Source organism: Canis lupus, chromosome 24 (genome assembly GCF_011100685.1).
Source record: "Canis lupus familiaris isolate Mischka breed German Shepherd chromosome 24, alternate assembly UU_Cfam_GSD_1.0, whole genome shotgun sequence".
Taxonomy (NCBI): domain Eukaryota; kingdom Metazoa; phylum Chordata; class Mammalia; order Carnivora; family Canidae; genus Canis; species Canis lupus.
Window position 1 is genome coordinate 4,856,195 of NC_049245.1, and position 27,091 is coordinate 4,883,285.

At 43.7% G+C, this 27,091-nt stretch overlaps 1 protein-coding gene across 5 annotated transcripts in view; it reads right to left on the reverse strand.

Annotated features, from left to right (window-relative positions):
• DTD1 (D-aminoacyl-tRNA deacylase 1) overlaps nt 1–27,091 on the reverse strand; it is a 184,615-nt gene that overhangs the window by 13,173 nt on the left and 144,351 nt on the right. For 3 of the 5 annotated variants that reach the window (XM_038571467.1, XM_038571465.1, XM_038571468.1), the window contains one exon: nt 2,382–2,553. The exons of 1 other annotated variant lie outside the window; for it this stretch is intronic. In XM_038571467.1, the coding sequence (XP_038427395.1) occupies nt 2,401–2,553 (153 nt within the window). In that variant the 3' untranslated portion in view covers nt 2,382–2,400. Of the gene's footprint in view, nt 1–2,381; nt 2,554–26,693; nt 26,784–27,091 lie in introns of all 5 variants that reach the window. One more of the 5 variants, XM_038571466.1, reaches the window with a different exon arrangement.

Sequence of the window (27,091 nt, forward strand, 5' to 3'; positions counted from 1 at the left end):
CCCACTATAATGCATGTCATTCCCTGGCCATCAGATTAGCCAGTCCTTCATCCTTCTTCCAGGGGCAGGAGTGGGTGCCAGGGCATTCTCTCCAACACGATCCCTAGGAGGCAGGGGAGGCTTAACAAGAAGTGCCATAGAAACATGGGGAGAGTCCTCTTCTACCTGCCCCTCCCACTCCAGCCTGCTGGGACAGTCACCAAGGTATTATGACTTTACCTGCCTGCTTTTCACAACATTACTGGCAAAGGGGATGAATTTTACTCTTTTAGTTAATAAAGAAAAACCAAGGAGCAAAAATTATATAACTTACTGACCACAGAAATCATCAGGATGGAAATAAGAAGTCAATGAGTTTCTGAGTTATTGCTGGACCCACTTAATGAGCACAACTATAAAATTCACTGAAAGAGCCACTGTGTGCACTGTCTTTGTGTAACACAGTTCACCCTTCAGATTCAGGGTTTCTGTTCAGACTGCAAGTCAGAAGCACCAGCAATATTTGTGATGACAAAACTGACCACTGATATGAGCAAATCATCACAAAGTTTTGAAGGGGTGGGAATGGAAGTTTTATTTGATGCAAATACCACATAAAATGTTACTGTGTATTGTGAGTATTTAACATTATTTAGATACCATGTAGCACTTTCCAGAAGACTCTCCCTAACTCATACCAACTGTTACAGTTCATGAATAAAAACCCATGTCTTTAGATCCAGACCAAGAAAAGGTGCAGGAAGGGCTTGTGACTGTGACAAATGAGGCTGAGTGTGAAAAAACCTGCCTCTGATTCCTGCTTCACACTCACGTGAGTGTGAGAAAAATCAACCAAAACCTGTGGCCACTCCCCGTAGATACAGGGTAGGAAAGAGAATGATTAGAGGAGAAGTCAAGGGAACATTACTGGATTTATTACCCAGTGCCTCCCTCCCCTTAAAACTACCAGTGAGTTAACAATGTAATCTTTCTGGGCTCTCTATTCTGTTGCTTTGGTCTGTTTGTACTTGCAAGCCAGTTACACAGCACCCAGTTATCACTGTTGACTCTGTAGTATAGAGCTCAGTGCCTGGGAATATGCATCCTAAAGGTCATTTCACAGATGGCCTAAAGAGAAGGCCAAAAACCATCTGAGGAATGTTCTCTCTCACCACTCAACGTCTCCAGGATGAACCCAGATGCTGACGTGGTATGAACCACAGACTATATATAAGCTGAAGGCTAAGGCTTCAACATGTTTAGCCAGACCTCACTTCTCTCTTGATTTCTGCTATGTCTCCTAACTGGCCTATTGGCTCCAGCCTCACTCCCCACAGCTGCTAGTGTGATTCTCTCAAACTTCATACCTGATTATGTCACTTGTACATTTGAACCATTTCAGAGGTTCCCCACCATCCCAGAATGAAATCCACATTTTCCAGCTGCACACTGGAGCCCTGTAACCCAGAACTCTCCTACTTCTCTAATTTTATGGAAGCTCCCCAGATACCCCACCCCCACTCATACCCAGGGCTTCAGCCATTCTTCTCCACCTCTGTTCCAAAACTCTGTCCTCGTCCCACACTCAACAGTGTTTGCATCTGCTCCTTTTAGATGAGACAGCTCCCACCCTCGCCCCTCATCTGCCCATTTCCGTATGTCTTTTGAGGTCGGGTTCTGGGGTCCTGCCTTCTGTGGAGCTTCCCCAACTTCCCCCTCCACATTCCCACCACTTCCACAACAAACCACCCTGCTGTCTAATGATTTCTATGCTTCTCCCTGAACTTGTGAACTCTGACAAGTAAGAGGCTCTCAATAACGTGCCCACTGGGGGAATGAACGTGAGCAAAGGGCCATCAGATGGCCGGATCAAGTTTTAGGTGCTTCTGACCTTCAGGCAGGAAAATGGACTTAATGCTACAGTGAACTGAGATGCATTCCTGGGTGTGGAAGTGACAAGAATGAAGCCCTATCTTAGGAAAGGGAAACTAGGACTGCACTTGGTACTAAGAAGGATGAACTGAAGGATGGAAGAACATGAGGCAGGCAGCTATGAAAGGAAGAGGCTGCAGGTGACTGTGGCCCCCACTGCAACTGCTGAGAGCAGGAGTGGAGAGGATGGAGCCATGGCAAGGAAGGGCCTGTGCAAGGCTCCTAGTCTGGATCGCACATCTACGAGCACTGTGGAAATGTTCATGGTAGCAGCAGTTGTCGACCAACATAGGTAAGTGAGGAAGGAGAACACCCCAGGTCCGTGGGTCTCTGCCCACACCTCCACTTTTCTCTTCATCCGGAAAAGCTCATAAAATTATTTCTGCTGCAAAAGCCATTCTGTTCTCTATTTGTTACCATTTGCCCAAAATGTGAGAAGATGGGGCTATGCAAGGAGGGGAGGCTCCTACCTGAGTTTCATCCCTAAGTCTACGGCTCCCGTTCAGAAGACACGTCACCCTCTGCCCCACTGCTGGCACTGCGGTCTTCTTTTCGGGGGGCGTTTCTTTCTTTGCTTGATTCAGAAGGCCCCTTGGCTCTGGTCTTTTCTTTCCTCTGCTGCTGTTTTTCAAGCTTTGACAACTGATTATAAAAAGTAAAAAGACTTGTTTTACAAATGTAAACATGTGCCTGCATATCCAAAACACCAATTACTTTACACCCAGCAACCACTGAAAATGCTTCTGATAACCTGATATGCCACAGTGTTTCAGATATGCCAAATAGTCTGCAAAATGTTCGTCAGATAGGCACCTGAACTGTTAACACAGATTGGTCACACATGTGATCTCTCCGGACTCTTCCCCACTCATAACTCATCTTGCCACATGCTCTTTGAAAATGGTCAACCAACAGACTTCGTTGACAGGCTGAGAAGAACCTTATAAGTGAAAAAGCTTTTATTTATTTTTCCTCTGATGTCTCTATAGCTTTCTCTAACCAAGTTATTTTCCCACTGTTTTCTAAAGAGTGATCAACACACTCCTTTATTCGCTGGAGGTAAGAGAGAAGGCTCTGAATAAAAAGGACATTATGCTGAGTGAAGTAAGTCAGTCGGAGAAAGACAAACATTATATGTTCTCATTCATTTGGGGAATATAAATAATAGTGAAAGGGAAAATAAGGGAAGGGAGAAGAAATGTGTGGGAAATATCAGAAAGGGAGACAGAACGTAAAGACTGCTAACTCTGGGAAACGAACTAGGGGTGGTAGAAGGGGAGGAGGGCGGGGGGTGGGAGTGAATGGGTGACGGGCACTGGGTATTATTCTGTATGTTAGTAAATTGAACACCAATAAAAAATAAAAATAAAAAAAAAAATAAAAAATAAATTAAAAAAAAAAAAAAGGACATTATGCACATTCAGAAATCGTCTCAATTTTGTTTTTTGAGGCTGAACTTACCCACATCCAAAACCCCAAAGTGCTCCTAGTAAGCCGCATGATGGCTACACAGGGATGCTGGCCATGGGGAGCCCTCTTAGACTTCTGGCATCCGACTCCAGAAGAACCTAGGTCCACTTTTCCCCTGGATATCTCCCCAACTTGTTCAAGGAAACCACAGACTAGACACAGTTGAAAGAAACAGATCATCTGACACTGAGCAACAGCAAGGCCACTCCAGAAAGGCCTGCTGAGAAATTCGTCAAAGCACAACGGCCAAGTTTGGGCCCACAGGATTTTTTTAGACCAAAAAAGCCATGTGTAACAAAGCTCAAGAGACAGAAACACCCAGTTTCATCTGCCTCCCACATCAGGACTGCAAACATTTTATAGTTCACATGGAAAGAGGAAAACTTATTGAAGGGCTGGCTTCTCCCTGCCAGTCACTGTCCCATATCCAAGCACATGAAGAAAACACTCTAACCAACCTGCCAGGTCATCCCTTGATTATAGACAGACTTTGAACTGAACCTTTAGATAGATCAATAATCACCAGCTCTCAATTCAGTCCAGAAAACCAAATTTATTAATGGCTGACTTATTATCTTTCCCACTCCCTATTACCTGAAAAGCTATGCTAAACAGTGAGGTTGGTTAACACACTAATAATTAGAGTTTGTGAATGAAGACACCAATTCACCTTTGACCCATCAACTCTTCTCTCAGATAACTCCCCTGGATAAATTCCCATTAATATGCACAGGAAATGACAGGAATGAGCACTGCACTATTGTTTGTATCCGCAAAAAACCAGAAACAACCTAAACATCCACTGATTAAAGGACAGATAAATGTAGTGTCAAATAAAGCAATACAGTAAAGCAGATCTACACATATCAAAATGGATCATGTTATACAAACCAAATTAAGTTTCAAAGAGCTCTATACGACAGGATTCCATTACACAAAACAGCACTAGACATTGCTAATGGGCTTATGCCAATATGGTATTGACTTGGAGAATACAAACCACCTTCAGTACAAAAGTTTTGAGGAGACAGAGAAGGGAACAGGATCAGAGTGGAATGACTATTATATGGGCTTCCACCATAAATATCAATTTTTACTTTTATAAAAACAACCAGACGGTGCCTGGATAGCTCAGCTGGTTGAGTATCTGCCTTCAGTTCAGGTTGTGATCCCAGGGTCCTGGGTTCAAGCCCCGCATCAGGCTCCCTGCTCTGCTTCTTCCTCTGTCTCTGCCTCCCTTTCTGTCTCTCATGAATAAATAAATTTTTAAAATTTTCAAAAAACAAACACAACCAGATATAGAACAGGGTTGCTGACCAGCGCCAGTAATGTTAACTGCTTGTATTGGCATTTGGCCACTAATAATAAAATGCTTGCACTGGGATGTAAACCAACACATAGCTTCATCAACAAAGTCTTGTGAAAGTATCAGCTACTGATACTTGGTGGCATTTTTCTCTGTGCTATTCTGCCATGAGAGGAATTTCTTGCATCTAAGATAACAGTCTTCCATCCTCATTTCCCTTTTGGTGTCTCTATGAAACGATGAGGATAGTGCATGGGGGTCCTTCTATCTTGCTCTATTTTTTTTTTTTTTTTCACAAAATGATCTTGGATCGCACAATGTGAATGTTCTTAACATTACTGAACTGCACACTTAAAAATGGCTAGGATGGGCAGCCCGGGTGGCTCAGCAATTTAACGCCGCCTTCAGCACAGGGTGTGATCCTGGAGACCTGAGATCAAGTCCCACGTCGGGCTCCCTGCGTGGAGCCTGCTTCTCGGCCTCTCTCTCTCTCTCTCTGTGTCTCTCATGAATAAATAAATAAAATCTTTAAAAAAAATGGCTAGGATAATAAATTGCATGTGTATTTTACTGAAATTAAAAAAACTTATTGGGATCCCTGGATGGCTCAGCAGTTTAGCGCCTGCCTTCGGCCCAGGGCGTGATCCTGGAGACCCGGGATCGAGTCCCGCATCGGGCTCCCTGCATGGAGCCTGCTTCTCCCTCTGCCTGTGTCTCTGCCTCTCTCTCTATGTCTATAATAAATAAATAAAATCTTTTTTAAAAAAACTTATTGAGCTATATATACTTGTCATATATTATAGGAGTTTCAGGTGTACACATAATGATTTGATATTTATATATATTGCAAAGTGATCACCATGATGAGGTTAGCTAACAGCCATCACCAAAAAATTTTTTGCTAATGATCTTAGAAAACAGAGCTGGCACTTCATGCTGGATACCACCCCCCCCCCCAATTTCTTTTTCGTTTTTCTATATTCCTAGTTGATGAAATCCAAACATCTGGAAATCAATGTTCTGCAGTGAACTGTGATAAGTTGCCTTCAGCTGCCAGCAGCTTATGTTTACATCAGTGTCTGTGTATGTGTTTATACATGTATGTATAATAAATATGTGTGTATCTATAGACAAATTATACACACACATACACACTAAAAAATCATGAACACATTCCAAGTTAGTCTTAACTAAGAAAATAATTTTTATTTTAAAAGGAGACCCTCTCCGTTTTGTGTCGCCTCTTTAGAGGTAAATATATAAAATGTGAGTATCACCAGTGACTTAGCCAAACCAAGCCTCCCCCCAACTGCTAAGATTCAATCTCTCATGCAAAGACCTGTTTGTCAACCAACCTGTTCTTTACTTTCTACTCTTAAATGCTGCTGAGAAGCCAGACCCTGGGAGGGTGATGGGGAATAATTCCTAAATAAAGCAGGCTTCCTGGAGGCTCCTCCAGTGGCCACTGTGCCCATCTGATTCTGCACTCATTCAGAGGTGCCATCAACACAGCATGAAACTGTGGGAACACTGATCTGACCTTTCACCCCAACCCTGTCCCCTCCCACCATGGACCACACTTGTAAATCATGTGTGATAATTATTTAAGCCACAGGCATAGCCCGAGTTTCTGTGAAGGATGTAATACTGATTCTCTTACATTATTTATCTTAACACACCCCAACCACATATGGTTCCATGCCTCAAAGTTTTCTATGAGAACATTGTGAACTAACCTAATAAATTTAAGCCTTTTCTCAGAAAACTTGGAATCCAAGGCAGCCAAAACTTGGAATTTAAATCTCAAGGCAAGAAAGCAGTTGGATTTTTTTTAAGGAAACAAATGAGAAAGAAAGAAAAAGAAGAAAAGAAATTGGTAATGCATATGGAATCGTGTAGAATGTCAACAACTTTCAAATTAACAGAAAGATGGATGTCAAGGGGAATGTAAACTACTATAGGTCCCATGAACATGTGATCTATAAACACTGAAATGGAGTACTTTTGGTTTTTCCTTTGTTTTCTTAGTTTTTAATTAACTGATGAGGGTGTCCATAATACAAAGGAAACACTATGCAGACTGTACAGGCTCTAGTGTCATAGGGAGAAATCCAGTCTTCCAAAAGCAGCTCTGGACACACAGACACTGCCAAGGGCCAGATAGCCATTCTACAGCCAGCCTGTACCTCTCATGGTGATTCTCAGAAAGTTCAGAGGGGACTAAAGCAGGGGGGATGGGACTATCTAGATCCCAAACTCCCCAAAGTCATGATTAAGTCCACTGAGAAAATAAAGGATTTTCTTTGTAATTAAGACATCCATGCTCAAAATGCATAATGCAAGAATAAACTAGTTCAACATGGATACTACTTCAGGGCTTGCAAGCCTAAATGCCTTGAAGGACCAGGCAGATAGCAAACTGAGGGAAGCAACAAAGTACAGAACAGGGCATGGTGGAGACTGCAGCCACACTAGAGAGGACAAGCCCCACCTAAGGACATTCACATTTCTTCCTAAACATCTGGACAGATGTAATGTCAGTGGGACATATATGGGTCACCTGTCAGGAACCTTCCCCCTGTATGACCCTGATTGTTCTAAACGAGCCAGTAATGCTGTATTATCATCAGCATCCCACAGAGAAACCACTGTCATCTGCCAGCACTGCAGGTACAGTCATCTTTCCAGCTGCTTCTTCCCTCCCTGCTGACTTACTTGCTACTTCAGAAGTGCCCATGTCTGACCCTGCTATCACATGGGGCTGCAATAGAAATCATAGCCAATAGGATGTGAGGGGGCTGCAGAAGGCTGCAGAGCAAGGTTTCCCTCCCTAATAAACACAGGTTTATCAGCCAGCCTTATTCCCCGATAATTAATGTTGAGTTATAGCTGTATTTGAGCCTTCTGACTTCCTCAACCATCAAGGCAGAAATGTACAGCAAACTGAGACCTTACAGCAGCTTGTTGCTAAACTACCAAGGAGCTGAACCCATGTTAGAACTAGTTACTCTTTAATTTAGCAGAGAGAGATGGCCTTGAGTTCCCTGCATATCTTCTAGCCATGAAGACAAGGGAAAAGAAGGATCACAGCCTGGCCTGCTGTATACTATGGGAAGAGTGGCAGGAGTTGCCAGTACCCCAGCTTCCTCTGCCACTGGATGTATTGAGCCCTGCATTGCGCTCCCTGCTTCTCCCTCTCCTGCTCCTCTTGCTTGTGCTGTCAGATAAATAAACTTAAAAAAATAAAATAATAAAATTTTTAAATGGGGATTATAATATTACCCTTCATACCTGCCAAGTGCTTAGAATAGGGCTTGGCTCATAGTAAGTGGAGGTCATCACCTATATATGTGGTTGACAGCTCCAGGAAACCAGTGGGTCTGCTTGGTTTGCCTCTGTGTCCCTGGCACCTAGAATAGGGCGTGATTCATAGCTGGTGCTCAATGTAAGTCTTAAATGAAGTTCATAATTAAACAAGAGAAGGCATGTGGCTCCCTGAAAACAATGTGGAGTTTGGTGTCTACAGGCCTAGAGTTTGGTCCCATCTTGGTCACTTGCATGCTGTGAAACCTTATGCAAGTTACATAACCTGCTGAACACCCATGTTCTCATTTAGTTCAGTGCACATTTTATGAGATATTTTGCTTTCAGCTGCAAGAGCTGTAAATCTACCTGAGTATGGCTTAAACAGGAAGGAGATGGAGGTCCTCCCCTACAGGCCAATGGACTCTAGCTCCGCCCTGTCACAGCTCTCCAGAGTTCTCTGTGTACCTCCAGACATCCCCTCCTCATTCTGAGAGCTGCCACCATTCCAAAACTCCCAAAGCAACAAGGGCCTAGAGTCAGTTCTCTCAAATCCCTGGCACTTGTCCTCAGGAAAAGACCCCGTGTGGCCTGTCAACAGCAGTACGAGAGGCAGACTGGGGCAAGAGAGAGGAGTTTGGCCCCAGGCCCATCCACTGATACAAGGCAGACACACAGCAGGAGAGTCCAGCTGCCAGCATCAAGAAAACGCAGGCAGGACAGGGACCCTCAAGGCCCAGCCATTGAGCAGGGGCAACCAAAGCAAGCAGTCAGTACAATGGCATCACAGCAAGGGACACAGAATGGCCAGAGTGTGGTGGTCTCAAGAGGGGACAAGCCCCAAGCTCGGGGAGGTCAGGAAGGAACTGACAGAAATAGGTCAGGGAGGACCAATGGAAGCTGGGGTTGAGGGAGGGGTAGGAGTCAATGTTCTGTTGGAGGGCTGAGAAGGCACGTGAATTGAGGAGACCAGCATTGTCCCATGTATTCATTCTTCATTGTCGGACGTGTGAAGATGGAGAGCACAGGCAGTGCAGACCGCCTGCACAGAAAACGACAGGCAGATGACAGAAAACAAGGAGAGGCTGAAGAGCAAGAGGCCAGGGTGAAGGTGAGGACAACCCGGGAAAATATGGGAAGACTGAGGGGTGAGTTATGGTGAGATGGCACCACCAGCGGGAACTGGAGTGTCGCCATCCGGGAATGACAGGTAAGTTGATGCACCTGCTGGTGATAACCATAGACGTGGGGAACAACAGCAGGGGTGCTGGTGGTGTGGGGGAGCCCTGGGAACAAATCTTCCCTGAGCTCCCCATTCATGAAGACAACTGTGGTAATGTGACTTGCACAGTGTGGCACGCACAAAGTACTGCATGAATGAGAGCAGAAAAGAATGAGCAGGACCTGTTATGTTTGAAGAGTGACTGTGTGACTCTGTAGCCTCAGAGGGAAGGGAAACTCGAACTGTTACTTATGTCAGCTGTGGGCCTACACAGCTCTTCACTAGTGCTCAGGGGGAGGAAAGAGCGCAGGACACCCCCTCCACAACCCCCAAGCTGAGTGATGCTGAGTGTCAGCCCTATGGGTAAGGCCTAGTGGCTGGGGTAGGCACAGCTGTCTCTTACACAGGCAGCAGCTTACTGGACAGGGGACAGGAGGCACTCCTGGCAGGCCATTTAATCCTCCACGCCTCTGTCCACTCTTCTGTAACTGCTCTGCCATCAGCCGCCAGTTCAGCCTGCCCAGGGCACGAGTGGGGACAGGATATGGCATGGCTATCGGCACTGGCACATGTAGAGCACCAAACAAACAGGGGATCCTTCTTATCTGCTGTGTCCTCTCACCCACAGCACTTTCAGAGGGATCTTCCAAGGCCAATCACTTCCCACTGTGGGACGCTCCAGTGTGATGATGACATATGACACAAAATGAAGAACTTTTGCCCTTGGTGGACACTAATGAGCTGCCAGGAGCGCCCTGCTGAGAAAACCTGAGTGCTCAGTGTGGTGCGTACAGTCAGACTCCAGGCTTCCCTAGACTCCACTCAGTGCAGGAGAAGCTCAGGTGAGGTGCTGCCGCTCAGCTGGGAATAGCCACATGAGCCGGAAGGCTGTGAGCAGAGCTGACCCAGGCCTGCTGTCGCTGTCCCTTCTGCATGCCTCCTGGGGAGCACTACTGGCTGCCAGGCCAGTAGGTGCTGGGTGCAGGTTTAAAAGGGCCCTAGAAAACCTACTTCTTTGCCAGTCATTTCAGAACAAAACCAGTGCCCAGAAATTCCTGATGGAAGGATCACTCTCAGAGTGAGATGGTATCTTAAGCTTGCTTCTAATGAGGTTTGGGGGAACGATGGCAAAAAAAATATAGCTTCTTGTCAATGTTCTCATAAGGTCCCATACGTCTCATGAAAACCATGTCAGGTCTTCCTCTTTCTCCATTTAAAAAAAAAAAAAAAATTTTATTTATTTATTTATTTATTTATTTATTTATTTATTTATTTATTTGAGAAAGAGACAGAAAGAGCACGAGCAGGGAGAGGAGCAGAGGGAGAGGAAGAAGTAGACTCCCCACTGATCAGGGAGCCTGATGTGGGGGTTGATCCCAGAAATCTGAGATCATGACCCAAGCCAAAGGCAGATGTTTAACCAACTGAACCACTCATGCCACCATCCTTTCTCCTTTTTGAACCTACAGTTGACAGAAGAGAGTAGCTCTTTCCTCAAAGGAACCATGGACATAAGCTAAATTTTTAATTTTAGTTCTTTAAAGTCTTTCTTTGCACTCAGGAAATAAATGATCCCTTAGACTATGATAACTAGTTTGCCACCTTTAGGATTCCAAGAAGTCAAAGGCAGATATTATGATTCTCAGATTGCTTCTGAGTGCTACAGAGGTGAAGTCAGCTGAAAGACAGCACACCCAAGACCATACCCAGGCACCAGCCAGGCTGGGAAGAGCACCAGGTCTCCCAACTCCTGGCCAAGACTTCAGTCAAGCTGCCTCCTTTGGAGCCAATGCTCCCAGGACAGAAGCTCACAGGTCCCGGACAGCAAACCTCGTCTCTGTTCTTGCTAGAGCAATGTTGGACTCACCCCCACAGCCCTGTCTTTGAGTTATTTTAATACTGGTTATTTCCTGCCAGCCTGTTCTGTCCCGCATATGAGCAAAATCTAATTAGAGAGTGAAGAAAATAACCAAAGAAAAACTCAAGCCCCATGAAGTCAGTTACTATGATTTTTATAGACCGTAGTGGAGATGGAAAAGTTCTGTTCCAACCAACCCCTTGCAAAGATTCCAAGAAAGTCTTATGGTGTAATTCATAAAGATCAAATGTCTCCTCTGCAATTACTTTTTAAAATACCACAAGGTATTATTACTCTGAGGGTGCTGGCCTACACCTGTGGCCCTGCTGGGGTCAGGAGGCACAATGGGGCAATCACAGGATGTTGCAAAGGAAGGACATGCCCAGCCAGGCTCCCTTAGACTTAAGGGTGTGAGTTAAAGGACAAAGTGCCACAAACCAATCAGCCCCATCAATTCATTTCAATAGCTTTGGAACTTTCCAGAATGCTCACTGCCTTTCCTTAGTATCCGGCAACTCCCACCACCAGTAAAAACGCCCTAACTCTGTAAAGTCATTTAAACTGCCCTGTGTGGTCCTTCATTCACCCTGCAGAGAAACAAAACAAGTTGACACTAGATATATGCTTTGCTGAATAGCTAATAATTTCAAGGTAATGTGTAAGTGAAGCACTGTAGAATACAGAAATGTTCCAATCAGCAATGAACCTCCTGAGGATTAGGCTGAATTACTGAACTTGCCTGTGCCTCAGTGTGCTCTCCTAGACCACAGAAACTGGGAGGCAACCTTGCATCACTACCATGGAGATGCACCACCATGGTGATTGGAGCAGCCCGCTGCCCTTCTATAATGGACCAAAACACCTTCAGAAATGGATTCTTCAAAGAATGGCAGAGACCTACACTCACACGCTGGGCAAGGCTACTTCCACCTGCTGGTCCATCGCATATTGACTGGCTTTGCCTTCAGAACCAGGACATCTTTTGAGTTACTGGAAACCCCTGGGTCTACAGCCTTTTGCTTCTCCCTATTTTTCCCACTATTTATAGGCCACGGTAGCAGAGGATCTGAAGGGGAAAGAAGGGAAGGCAAATTCCAATCAGCAAATGATATGGGCAAAACTCTGAGAAGACAGAAGTGTGAATCCACTGTGGCATTTTAAACCATCTGTAAAAACCTACTTCTATAGATTATCTCTAATTGACGAGACCCTTTTTAAGAAACTGGAATTTGTATTTGGGCAATTTGTTTTATCAAACTGTAATCTGATATAATTTCATATTATATGATAATTCTGAAAGCTTCTTTAAAAAAGTCCTTTGTGTAATGGAAAACCTGACAGAACGTTCAGAGGATGCTTCCACATACACAGCAGTGTCTGCCATTATGTCAACTGTCGTGTTATTTTTAAATCAACGGGCTGCTTAATAAAAACATTACGAAGCAAAGTGCACATATGGTACCTAATTTTCATACATTATTAACTCTGCTTGAGGTTTTTGTGGGAATTAAAAAAAAAAAAAAAAGCAAGCAAGCAGGCATCTGTTCCCATCTGAAATCGTGCAAGCTAATTTTATTTTCGAATTCCCCATTGTTTAACAAAAACCCTCTTAGGCATGCAAAAATAACGGGGGGTTGAGGATGGGGGTGTTCAGTTGTCTTTCCTATTAATCTTACTTCACTAAGTCGCATCAGTGTATTCCCTCACCACGCAGGCACACACAGTGGGGCTTGTTTTAGGCCATCGTGGGATGTGCCAAGGGGTTCAAGGTCAGCTCAAGCATGAGTTTCTCTATCACTGCAGCTGCCCTCAGATCTCCAAGTTGGCCAACTATAGCAGATGCTACCAGGACTCTCTGTGTCCCTTGCCCAACGGTCACTGTAGTGTCAGAGGACAACCGCCTATAAGCCCATGCTTTTCCAGCTGCATCTGTCTGCCTGAGGATACCACCTGGCCAAAGGCAGGGGCTAGCCCCAAGTGCAGGGCAGGCCAGAGGTACTGGGAAGACAACACCTCCAGGAGTGAGTTCAGTCAACAAGTAATGAAAGTTGAGGGGTTTAAAACCCACCTTCATCACCCATCATTGTGCCAACTTTGAAATATTACTACACATTCCCCCAGAGGTCCCCAGGGATCGTCAACTCAGCCTTAGTAGCCTTTTCACTGCCCTGTCTCACTGTGCTTTCTGGAAGACCTCCAAAATTAACTGTCTCTATATAAATCCTCTTACTCTGGGAGGACCCAAACCAGAAACATTTTAAACTTGTCTAACTCAGCCACACTTTAATATGATAATTCACTATGTGTAACTTGTTACCTGGTCCTCTGCTAACCAGTATCCTGTGCTGGTTTACACACCTGGACACTGGAGGACAGTGGCAGTCACAGCAGCCCTAAGCAACACAGCAACGTGAAGGGACAACTGAGCAAGTCTGGAGTGTAATTCCACGACATTTCATTACATATGCTGATGCTCTGTACACTCATCACCCATCCACATGGCACACTCCATAATCTAGTAGCCAGGATTTTTATTACGTTGCACTCCACTCTCTAACTCTATTGGAGAACAAGGTGTCACTGCAGTTCTAACACCTCTCAACTCTTTATTCTGTCAGTGGCCTGGGCTTTTCCTTCAATGGGAGCTAATTTTAAGACTTCAAGAATTATGGGAAAGGAGTAACCATTCCTCTCCACTGAGCAAGAAGCAACGATGCACAGCACTTGGGGCCAGAGGCTGGTCTTCCGCCACTCCACACACCAAGTGAATGGCATCTTCTCTCCTCTGTGCCTATGTGCATTTATTGGTTTGTAGGCCATGAGCCTCTTGAAGGCAGAAAGAACAGGCAACTCTTTAGTCAACATCTACTTTAGACTGAAGTCAACATCTATCACGCTGCCGGCACATGTCTGGTTCATAATCATGAACTGTAGCAAAGTTTAAGGAGACACTAAAGCAATTTCAGTTTTGCCATTCCAGGGCATAATTGGTAACAGAAAACTGTTCACAAGCATTTCAAACTAATAGTATTCTTTAAATGATTCAAAATGTTTCTTCAATTTGCAAGTCTTTAAAAGGGGAAGTGGGACGTTTTCTCGGCCCCCCCTCCCTTGGACTACATGTTGTACAAACGCCAATGGAGCAGATTTGGAACAGTGAAGAATTGCTGAACACAATAACAATCATCCAGAAAAAGAGGAAGATGGAGGACCCAGAGAAACAGTGGACATTCTCTGGAAGAGAAATCATGGGCAGGCTTAGGCAAGATGAGGGCTTGGCAGGCCAGGGAGCAAGACATCCACAGGGAGAATGGCAAGGGCTCCAGAACTGGTTTGTCACAAAAAAGACCTCTGCAAGGGCTGTGTGGCAAACAGCAGTTTGGGAGCAGCAGGAATAAATACAGTACTTTCAGTACAATGTGAAGAAGAGAAAGACAAGTACATAATCTCAGAAAAGCAAAAGGCTGAATAAGATCAAAAAAAGAATCCGAAGATAAAATCTGAATCTGTAGTAACTAACAGTTACAGAGTTATGACAATGTAAACACTATTAATTCAATTAAAAACAATGATATCAAAAAATTAATCAATTAATAATAATATAATACTAGAAAGATGGATGGGGTGGGAGGTGAACAGGGCTAAGTAGCATGAGGTAATGCCAGAATTTAATATATCAAGAACAAGAAAAGTTTATTATTTAGGAATAGAGAAGAAAGTCCCCAAAGAAATAGCTTCAAATATGTTAACGGTGCTCATTTGTGTGGAACAGGACAGAGACAGGGAAAAACAGGCAAAGGAGTTGATTTTTCATTTTAAGCCTTTAGGTATTAGCTGATTTCAATTATGTACATAATTACTTTTTTTAATTTTTATTTATTTATGATAGTCACAGAGAGAGAGAGAGAGAGAGAGAGAGAGAGAGAGAGAGGCAGAGACACAGGCAGAGGGAGAAGCAGGCTCCATGCACCGGGAGCCCGATGTGGGATTCGATCCTGGGTCTCCAGGATCGCGCCCTGGGCGAAAGGCAGGCGCCAAACCGCTGCACCACCCAGGGATCCCCAATTATGTAATTATGTACATAATTACTTTAATAAATAATTTAAAATTTAAGAATGAAAACTCAAACAGTGGATATAGTTAACAACAGACCCAATACCATAAAAAAGTTAATAATTCAGAAAAATCATTTCATGTAATCCTTCCAATATCAAGAGGACAAGACTATAAGCAAAGGGAGCAGAAACTCAGAAGTCAACTGCAGGACAGAAATTGCAAAAGAAGAGCTCAGAGCAAATACAGCAAAAAGCAATAAGCAAAGACATCACCAGAGGACAACCTCTGGGCTACAGAAAGGCTTGAATATGTCCTGGAAGGACCAACCATCCAGGGAAATTTGAAAGAAATCCATAGAGGGCACCTGTCTTCTCTTCCTGCCACTAAATGCCATGAGAGAGCTGGGACATAGGAAAAACTAACAAACTGTGTGCTGGAGGAATGAAAGAATGACTGTGCAACAACAGACAGATGGGTGGACAAAGAGAAGGAAGAAAGCCAACCAAGTATCAGGATGACGCCTGCAGAGTCTGAGAGCAAAAGATGGTGACTCAAATATTCCATATCGACCAGGATGTCTGCAAACATGCAAGTATTCAGAAAGTATCACAGCCATTCCCATCCTTAAAAAAAAAAATAAATGCATAAATAAATTACTCAGCGAGCTGGAGCCTCTTGAGAGAGTAATAAAGGAAACTCTGTTAAGTAATGTGACCAATAAAATGTTATATAAGTTCCAAAACTAGCTAGTGAATAGAAAAAAGAAAATGCAAATGAGAAATTAATCAAATTTATTAAAATTCAAAAATCCAGATTTACAAGTATTTTTTAAAATGTGAAGAAATGCAGGGCACCTGGGTGGCTCAGTCAGTTAAGCATCTGACTCTTGATTTCGGCTCAGGTCATGATCTTAGGGTCGTGAGATCGAGCCCCACATCAGGCTTTGCACTCAGCATGGAGCCTGCTTGGGGTTCTCTCTCTCCCTTACCCTCAGCCCCTCTCCCTCTCTCTCAAATAAATAAACAAACAAATAAATAAATAGAAAAAATGCAGATATTTAATACACTTATGAAAAGAGTCCAACTTCACTAGCAATTGATAAAATAAAAAAATAAGTTACAATATATGATTATTCATCAAGTTGCCAAGGATTAAAGAATGATAATAATCAGCCTTTGCAAAGGTTTGAAGAAAGAAACATTATATATTATCAGTGGAGAGTGTACATTTGAGCCTTGGGGGTCCAACTTGGCAATGCCCATTTCAAAGCATACAGTATGACTCAGCAATTCCACCTATTTTAATTATTTTGTGGAAAACAAATGGCTTAGTACACAGATACATGCATGAGGATATTCACTGCACTCATTTTTATAATAATAAAAACTGTGAAGCAACTTTAAAGTCCACCAAAAAAGGGATTCTTCAAATAAATGATTCACCTGATTTGAGGTGTTGCTATGAAAATCCTATGACTGCAGTAATCAAAAACTAGAATTCCCATTTCTTCATCATTAAACAAGAAAGCCAGGGGTGCCTAGGTGACTCAGTTGGTTAAGTGTCTGGCTCTTAATCTCAGGTCAGGTCTTTTTTTTTTTTTAAGATTTTATTTATTTATTCATGACAGACACACAGAGAGAGAGAAAGAGAGGCAGAGACACAGGCAGAGGAAGAAGCAGGCTCCACGCAAGGAGCCCGACATGGGACTCGATCCCGGGACTCCAGGATCTGACCCTGGGCTGAAGGCGGCACTAAACCACTGAGCCATCCAGGCTGCCCTCAGCTCAGGTCTTAATGTCCAGGTCGTGAGTTCAAGACCTGTGTTGGGCTCCACACTGGGTGCTAGGTATGGAGCCTACTTAAAAAATGAGAAAGAAAAGAAAGAAAAAAGAAAAGAAAAGAAAAGAAAAGAAAAGAAAAGAAAAGAAAAGAAAAGAAAAGAAAAGAAAAGAAAAGAAAAGAAAAGAGAGAAAGCCACTACTGCTTCGTGACAGGCATGTGCTTGAAGCCGTTTTCAGCAGAACAGGGCTGACCGACAGGATACAGCATAGTGTCGTTGCTGGGCGGGTGAGGTGGGGAACAGGAAGGCCCCTGGGTATGGCACATGCTCTATTTGTAAGCTAGGAGGCAGATCCTTGGGTGTTCATCTCAACATTATGCTCTTTACATGTCTGCGTATTATGTACATCCTCTTCCAGCTATCAAATATTGTGTAATAACATTTTTTAAAAACACAAGAGTGATGACACTTCATCTTTAGTCATTGCTTGTCCAAACAATTCCAACAACCTAACTTGCCCCCAAAGAGAATATCTAAAGAAGTAAAAACTCTTGATCACAAACTTGTAATTCTCAAGTCCACAGCCTGTAAGAGAAAAGGAAGTGCTCTCAATAGTATTTCAACACTGCCAAGGATTTGATTGAAACTTAGGCTCTGAATGCCCCTGTGGCATGGCTGAGCCTCCTTAGTCTCTGGGTCCACATGCAGGTAACCCACCGGAGGCTAGAACTGTAGCACGCAAACTTTCTTTGAAATCTGACGTTTGTGGGATGCCTGAACATCTACCTTTGGCTCAGGTTGTGATCTCAGGGTCCTGGAATCGAGTCCCACATCAGGTTCTCTGTGGGGACCCTGCTTCTCCCTCTGCCTATGTCTCTGTCTCTCTCATGAATAAATAAAATCTTAAAAAAAAAAAAGAAATCTGACATTTGCTATCATTACCATTTACTTCTAAAAAGAATGTTAGCCAAGCACCACATAACTCTTGTGAATGCCATTTATGTGGGAGAAAACGTATTTGTAAAACCACCAGCTATAGTTTAGTACAAACAAAAGCTACTCCACCCCACTCTAAGATAAATTTGTAATTAGCCACAACTCATTTTTCAAGATGCTATCAGGAGTATCACCTCCCAGAGGAAGTTTGCTAACAATGAAATCAGAATAGAAGCATCACTCACACAGCCATTCTACTCTTTTGATCCCCTGCTCAAAATACACATATTACTAGGCAGATCCAGGAAATCGTACAGGAGCTTCTCCTAACAAATCAGCCCCACTCTACGCTATGAGGAAGACCTATCACATCCCAAATGGATGTCAAGTGTCTATGCCAATAAGGTCCTCAAAAGACTTGACAACTTTTGGTTACTCTATTTCCCTCTACTTTCCAGTTTCCCACAACCAGACCCCAAAAGAGAGAGCCTGAACAGCAACAACCTGTGTGGAACTGGGGCTGGCCCCCAATGCTCCAAGATGTTCCAACCATTTTCTGGGAGGTGGCTGAAAAAACAGACTCTTTGGTCTCACCCAGATGTGCAGATCAGAGTCTGTGTTGAAACAGACCCCCAGGGGGTTCACGTGTACCTTCACTTTGAGACACACTGGCTAAAGAGCTTATCTTAAACTGAGGATACAGATGGAGCATCATATTCTTTTTGTTGTTGTTGTTTAAGATTTTATTTATTTATTCATGAGAGAAGTAGAGACATAGGCAGAGGGAGAAGCAGGCTCCCCATACAGAGCCTGATGCGGGACTCAATCCCAGGACCCTGGGATCACAACCTAAGCCAAAGGCAGACACTCAACCACTGACCCACCCAGGTGCCCTGAGGGAGCACTATCTTCAATTAGACTGCTGTGAGCCACTTTGAAGAAGGGCCAGTGGACTTTGCGGGGAGAGAAAGCAACTCCCATCCCCCCGCCAGGCCCTGCTGCTGCCTCTGACCAAAACTCACCCCACTGTGATTGCTTTCAATCTTCCACACTCCAGAGGACACTTTTAGCCAGTTTATCCCACCAGCCTTGAGGATAAGTGGTTGCTACTATCCAGCAAGTGGTCTATACCAGACAGGAAGGTGGGGGGCCGGGCAGGAAGGGCTCACTAGACTCAGAGTTGATGGAGGGGCCATATCCAAACCCCTCCAGGCCTCTCTCCATCACCTCAACACATACAAACACATGCTGTTTAAGCTCTGGCCTTCTTCCCTGTAGCCCTTTGTCTCATGCAAGAATCTCTTCTCTATGGTATAAACAAGCCCCCCTTCTACAGTAGCCTCCCCTCTGCCTTACCCTAGGCCACCTGTCCCATGTGGACACCACTCCTCTGAAGGCCTTCCAAGGCAGAACTTCCCCTTCCCCTCCTGCTCACTACCCACTAGGAAGCCTGCCTCCTCCTGCTTCCCTCTCTCCCTAACCATATCCACTCTATCCCAAGAAAGTGCCCTGGAGTTTATAAACTAGGGCCACTCCACCTTCTACTCCTTATCCTCTGACCTCCAGACAGCACTCCTCACAGTCTCTGGCCCAGGCCTCACTGTCACCCTGGGCAACACTATTTCTTTCTTCTTCTTTTTTTTTTTTTTCTTTTTAAGTAAGTTCCATGTCCAGGGTAGAGCCCAAAGTGGGGCCCAAACCCATGACCCTGAGACCAAGACCTGAACCAAGATCAAGAGTCAGATGCCTAATCAGACAGAGCTACCCACGTGCCCCTGGGCAATACTATTTCTAATCAAGGTCCACCCAGCTTCCCTACCTTGCAGTTCCCGGGCCTCCTTACTCCAGCACTTACTCCCCACCTGGAACTCTAACCTTCGGAAGAGTAAAACTCTCAGCTGTCAGCACGTAGGCTCTGGTTCTCCTAAACTCCACATTTCATCTTTCCCAGCTCCCGGCCTCTGACTCCTGGCCTCCTCCTCCTCCAGCAAGCCACACTGCCCATGGGACATTCCTCTTTGACCAATATAACCAACTTTTCTAACTTCTCAAAAAGCAACTTCCCTCACCCCACCAGCTCTGTAGAAGGGGGATGCTGAGGGCAAAGGATTCTAGGCCTCCACAACATTGTCAAGGGTAGTTCCATAATCTGTGTTATATACTCCAGTTCTGCATGGGATTTTAGCTAAAACCCAAGATTCCACATTTAAAGAAGTGTGAAAAGGACTTACTTACAGAGACTTCTGTAACTACCTAACTGCTCCCTGGCTCATCTTGTCCCCTTCAAATCTATCCTGTACTCAGCCAGAGATGCAGTCAAAATGCCAATTCGATGGCCTGTAAATAGCACTCCTTAGCATTATCCATGATACCCAACACAAATGTCCATCACCTGATGAGTGGATAAATAAAATGTGCCATACAAGGGAGTCATACAATGGAGTAATAGAAATAAAAGAATAGAACTAGTGATACATCTTATGATGTGGATGAACACTGAAAACATTATGCTAAGTGAAAAAAACCCAGGCACCAAAGGCCATATATTGCATGATTCCATTTACATGAAATTTCTAGGGCAGGCAAATCTGAAGATGCAGAAAATAAATAAAACACACTGCTGTCTAGGCTGGAGATGGGGAGAATGGGAAGCAACAGCTAAAGAGCTTTGGGCTTTTCTGTGGTGATAGGAGTGTTCTAAAATCCTTTGTAGGGATGGCTGCACAACTCTGAAGATAGTAAAAGTCACTAAATTCTACACTTTGAGTGAGTGAACTGTATGTGAATAATATCTCAGTAAAATTGTTGAAAAAATAAAGTCACTCCCCATTTAGAAGCCTTCCAGGGAGGAGCTCCATTTCCAAAGAACCAGGTCAATGCTCTTCAGTGTATTACAGAAAGTTCTCCATGAACTGGCTTCAAATTGCTTTGTTTCCCACTTCCCCTCCCCTTGCCTTTCATGCTCTAGGATGTCGAAACTCTCCCCAACCCTACTCCATCACCCTGTTTTCTGCCCAGGCCTAAGTGCATGCCTAGACTTTATGTCACCTTACTCCTAATCATCTTCAGAGACTCAGCTTCAGCATTCTAGTCTTTTCTGGGAGCTGGACTGATTGCCCCATTCAGGTCTCCATAGTAGTCCTGCCCCTCATCCCCCAGAAGCTTGGGAAGCATCCAGTCTGGCCTGCAGCTCTAGAGCTCACAGTTACCTTGAATCAGGCCTATAAGCATGAAGTCCAGCATGGGGCCCAATACTAGCATCTTGGCACATCCCATCTAGGAAGGTACACGCCATCCCTTCACCAATTCCCCACTGCCATGGGCCCTAGCACACAGAAACCCACACACCTTCCTCACCAGCTCTCAACTCACAAGGCCAACAGGCTCCTAGAATACAAAGATCGTAATCCTCCAAATTTAGTCTCCAACATTTCTCTTCTCTGGAAAAGATAAAGTCACTCCCAAGTCACTTCTCCCCATCTCTCCACTGGCAATTAATATCTTAAGAAAATACTGTGTCCCCATCTCCTCAGCCTGGACTGGGAGCAAAAGTACAACAAATGGCAATAAATCAAACCAAAGCCCCGTGACTAATCTGGATCTTCCTCAGCAGACAAAGGAGCAACACTCTCTACTGAGACAATCTTCCTGAAAAGAGGAGTAGAATTCCCAATCACCCAAAAGGGCGTCCCTCAGAAACATCTCTAAGATGTCATTCTCGTCATGTCCATGCACAAGATATCTAAATTTTGGTGCCAGCAGCTGACATTTACACTGATGATTAACTGTCTGAATTATGTCAGTACTCTGTAAGAAAAAAACCTGGATTGACAACTGCCCCCCATCATTGCTCTATTTATTGTGCAAGATCACTTATACAGTGCAATTTCATGATAAGAATTAATATAAATATGGGGCTTACAGACAGACAAATAAATTGCACAATTTTCAATTAATGCATCAAGACCAGGGACATTTCTGGACAAATAGATGAAGCATGAGTTTGATGAAACTGGAAAAGGAAATGCCTCCACTGTCACTAGGAAGGTCAGGCCAGCGAGAGAAATGTATAAATTTCAGGTTCCATCAGTTACTCACAGACCAGCTATGCCAGACCTGCCCCACACCACACCCATAAATTCAGAAACATCCCTGAACAAGTGAGCTTCAGGACAATCCAATGTTTTGGCACCAACTGATCTCTTCCACGAAGACAAAACTATCCAGATGGAGGGAGCAGTGCACAAAGATGCCAGTTCTCTAGAAACAACCATAGCACCCATCTGCCTGGAAAGAGCCCAAGAGTAGAGCAGAAGGTTTTCAGCACTCCTCAACATCTGCCTCTGACCACCCAGGAAGGCCTGTCTGAATTCCAAGGGATAAACACCACACCAGATACAGAGCAAGATGTGGGAATGAGAGAAAGTGCTGACCGTGCCTTGGGGATTTCTTGCTAGACATCCACTGAAGCACAGTTATAACTGAGGGCCAACTCTGAGAAGATGCTGATGTAGTACAATGATGATACTGACCTCTGTTATCCAGAGAGAGATGTGAGGCAACTGAAAACAGACTGTGACTAGGAGTCAAGGTCTAATGGTGAGCCAACCTGGAAGCACCTCGGAGAGTTCAAAGTGAGACTGTCATGGCATCTTACTCAAGAGGACTACAGCATTTTACAGAAAATGTCATCAAAAAGTGGCTCCTGGGGGTTCCTTGATGGCTCAACCAGTTAAGCATTTGACTCTTGCTTTAGACTCAAATCAAGCCCTCACAGGTCTGAGATCAGGTCATGCCCCCACATCCAGCTCCATGCTCAGCAAGAAATCTACTTGGGATTCTTTCTCTCCTTCTCCCTCTGCCCTTCCTCCCACTTGTGTGCTTCTTCTAGTGTGCATGCTCTTCTCTCTCTAAAATAAGTAAATAAAACTTAAAACAAAACAAAACGGTGGCTCCTGCCAACGTACAAGGCACTCATCAGATAAGAGATTAGATCCAACAGAACTGGGCCCAACAGAACCAGACCTGACAGAAACAAATTATGTCAAACTTCTAACTTCACAATAGAGGCTAAGGAATAGCTTCATAACAATTTTCTCATAAAAATATAAATCCATTTAAGGGCATCCTGGTGGCTCAGTCAGTTAGGCATCCAACTCTTGGTTTCAGCTCAGGTTGTGATCTCAGGGTTGTAAGATCAAGTACCACAGCAGGCTGCATGCTCAGTGATGAGCTTCCCTCGGCTTCTCTTCCTCGCCCTCTGCCCCTCCCCCACCTCTTGCTCTTTCATGCACACTCTCTCTCTAAAAAGAAATTAAATCTCTAAAAATTTTTTAAAAATATAAATCCATTTAACATCCATTCCACTACTGAAAGAAACAAGGGAGAATGCTAGTTCAAGTTCTATTATTTAAGGACCAGCTTGCTCTGGAAGGGCTGACAACAGGTCCCTGACAGCTGACAGAGTTCCTTCCTTGGAAATCTTACACAAAAATGAAATAGATCCCCATTTACCTGAAACTAAAATAATATTTGCAAATACTTTAAATCTTGCCAGAGGAGGGAGTGCTCTTCTTTTTTGGACAATTTGGAGAAAAATGAAAAAATATATATAATTTAGTGCCCATTACAGATCCCAAATCACATTCTAGGTTAGAAACCTAATACATAAACTATGACAGAGTTGTAGGGCCATATTCATATTATTGTTTGTCCTGATAATAATAAAATATTTACCAATGTAATTCTGAAATCTAATTATCACTGACTATGAGCCAATTTATTTAAAGCAGTCAGCAATTATAGTAAAAGAACTGAGGTTTCTGGACATGGAATTCTCAAATAAGGCTGAGGACAAATTGCAGACAAAACAAAAAAGCTCAGGGAATAAGTCTTGGACCACCACCTCTACTTGTCTCCTAGGTTTTTCTTTTCTGTGTACTTGCAAGCCTACATGCTCACTCTTTTTAGGGCCATGATTTTTACGACAGATTCCTAAACACCCAAGGCTTCCTGGACTGAAACATGGTTTGCTATCTGGTGCCTGAATTTTGATCTACCTAAATGCAGACCAGTGTTTCCACATGTCCCCAGCTGATGCAGACCTGAAGCTGGGAAGAGGCAGTAAGAGTCAGGTGAAGGAAGAGGAACATCTCATTCCAAACACAATCATTTTTTAAATTTGCATGGCATTTCCCCCATAAATATTCCAGTGTGAGGGCCTCTTGGAGAAAGGAGAGGAAGCTTTTCTCCCACAGACTCCAGGTTCCACATCTCTAAATGGGAGCCATCTGGATGAAGTCAACATGATTGAAGCTGGACTATACCCTACATGCCCCTTGGCTGAGCTGAAAGTGTCCAGAAAGAAGCCAAAGCATGTACCACCTGCCTAACTCTCCCTCCTCCTCTTTCCTTAGCTTTTCCCTAAGAAAAGGGATTCTGTACCAAATTCCAGGCTATTGCTGGGATCCAGTTTGCTAGCAAGAAGAGTCACTTGGCATTAAAAAGTCACACGCATGGGGCCTCTGTCTTTTCCACTTCCGTTATCTATGTAGTGTGTGGGTGCCCAACGCAAGTCTTCCCCATGACAACATAAGCCACTCATCAACCTAAGTCAACATGTGTAGACTCTGAACTTCAAAGCCTGATGCCAGCCTTCAGTAGTTATTGTTTTAACCTGTGCTAACACGGATATATTCAACTTCCCATGAACATCTACAACCACTGTCTTAATCACTTCCCTACTTTGTTACTCACTGCTGCCAGCTTGTCCTTGTTTATGGGATTCTCCATGCTATATGTAAAATTGGCATTTATACTCTGATGTAACTTAAATGTTTGTGATACAGAGCTCATACAAAAACAGTAAAATAAGAAAACTCTGTTTATTAAGCAAGAAAGCACATCACTCTTCTGTTGAACAGAAACTCACACACCATTTCTTGAACTAGGACATTGCGCTCAGAGTCACCACTCCTAACATACCTTTTTTTTTTAATTTTTTTTTATTGGAGTTCAATTTGCCAACATTTAGCATAACACCCAGTGCTCATCCCGCCAAGTGCCACCCTCAGTGCCCAGTCACCCAGTCACCCCAACTCCCAGCCTGTGTGGAGGTTCCTCAAAGAGTTAAAAATAGATCCACTCTTAACATACCTTGATGGGAGGTGCTCTCTTTTCCTGCCCACCCACTCTGCCCCTATTCTTCCCTGCTGACAGAATTCCTACTGAGTGCACCCTTGACCAGCCAGATCCCTCAGAGGCCATACGTCAAGCCACCATGGCCTATGCACCCCATACATCTTGCCAGGTATTGACTGAGACAAAAGTATGCAACAGAATTCTGGCCAAAAATGTAAGGAAAAGTTTGCTAGAGGCTTCAGGGAAGGTCTTAAAAAGGGACATGAGATGGAGACGGCCCTTCTGCCTCAGGTCACTGCCGTCTGTGTGTATGCAACACCTGGAAATACACTTAGAAAGGTAAATAAAGACAATGCACTTAGAAAGGTAAATGGAAAATGGAAAAAACCTGGACCTGGAGGACATTACTTGCACCACTGTATTAATGAAGCCTAAGGCTCTAAATACTTTATTTTGTGATATATGTCCCTATTATTTAAGTCATTTTAAAATATTTTTAGACCTATAACCAAAATATACAAACTCACAGAACCATTAAATGTAGGAAGCAACAGGTTAAACATTTTTTACTCTACAAAAGAACTGGCACAAACATGCATATGATATGTGTGAATTCACCTGTAACAGTCTCTGGTGTTATTTTTTTTTTTTAATTTTTATTTACTTATGATAGGCACACAGTGAGAGAGAGAGGCAGAGACACAGGCAGAGGGAGAAGCAGGCTCCATGCACCGGGAGCCCGACATGGGATTCGATCCCGAATCTTCAGGATCGCGCCCTGGGCCAAAGGCAGGCGCTAAACCGCTGCGCCACCCAGGGATCCCAGTCTCTGGTGTTATTAAATAATTCACAGTCTTTATTATAACTGCACCTTTACTGTGTACATTATACATTTACACATGCATATTACCCCGTTGAAGCACATACACAAAACCAAGTATACTGCAATGTGAAAGCCAAACCATGCGCCAAATATCAGAGCTGACTGCAGAAAATAGTATGTTTGGAATATGATGATCCTTTTTTCTTGTGATCAGCCTGGCAATAGGCTCTACGCCACAAATTAAAATTTTGGAAACACCAAATTCTTTAGAACATGCCTGCTTTGGTGAATGCCTTAGATAAGCAGTGTAGGTGAAGCTGGCTAAATTTTCCAAGATAAAACTATTATTATCACTAGTCTGTGTCTTACTATATAGCAAAGTAGCACTCTTCTTGTCCCCTCCAGAACTTCCCATGGCCAGGGACATCTGCCAGTGTCCGGAGATCTATTTTCTTGTCACAAATGGGTGAAGGAACTGCTGGCACCTAGTGCGCAGAGGCCAGGGATGATGCTAAACATCCTGCAATGCACAGAACAACCTCCAACAATAAATAATGATCTGGCCTGAAATGGCAATGGTGTCATGATTAAGAAGACCCAGTCTAAAGCGATGTGACTCCTTCCACAAATTAGACACACAAAAACCTGATTTCGTTAACTTAATAATTAAATCTCCAGCATTTATTTTATGTTGTTTCTGTGTTTTAGGCTTACAGAAAAATAGACAGGATTTTCAGATTTCGAGGGAACCTGGCATTCAAACTTCAGGCAGGCTTGAAATCTACTCTATCTGAATGATGATTTGCAAAGCACCAATCTGCCATTTACCCAGCAATTCTATACTTGTTCCTTGAAAGCATACTTTGCAGACACACCAGGTCCACCTACCTGTATGATGTCTCTTATTCTGCTCTCAACAGTGTAGCCTTCAGATTGTGCCGATGAGGAATGAGTATGGTCCCCAATGATACAGCTGGACTGTTCACATAAGTTACAAAATTCATGCAGATGGTGAATGAGTCAATAAAACTACACTTCATCTAGGCCAGATAAATCCAACATAAAACTCTAAGTTGCTAATCAGGCATACACTCAAGGAAAGTTATCAAATATGTGGATATCTTAAATGCACATGTAAAATCTTTCCTATCCCACCTACATAACCATCATAGTCATCTTTACTTAAAATGCATGTGCCCAATTCCATAGGCCATGCTGCACCTGACTATGCCATCTCTGTGCCTTTCCACCACTGGATTCTAACCAAATGACACAGGTATGTTAGG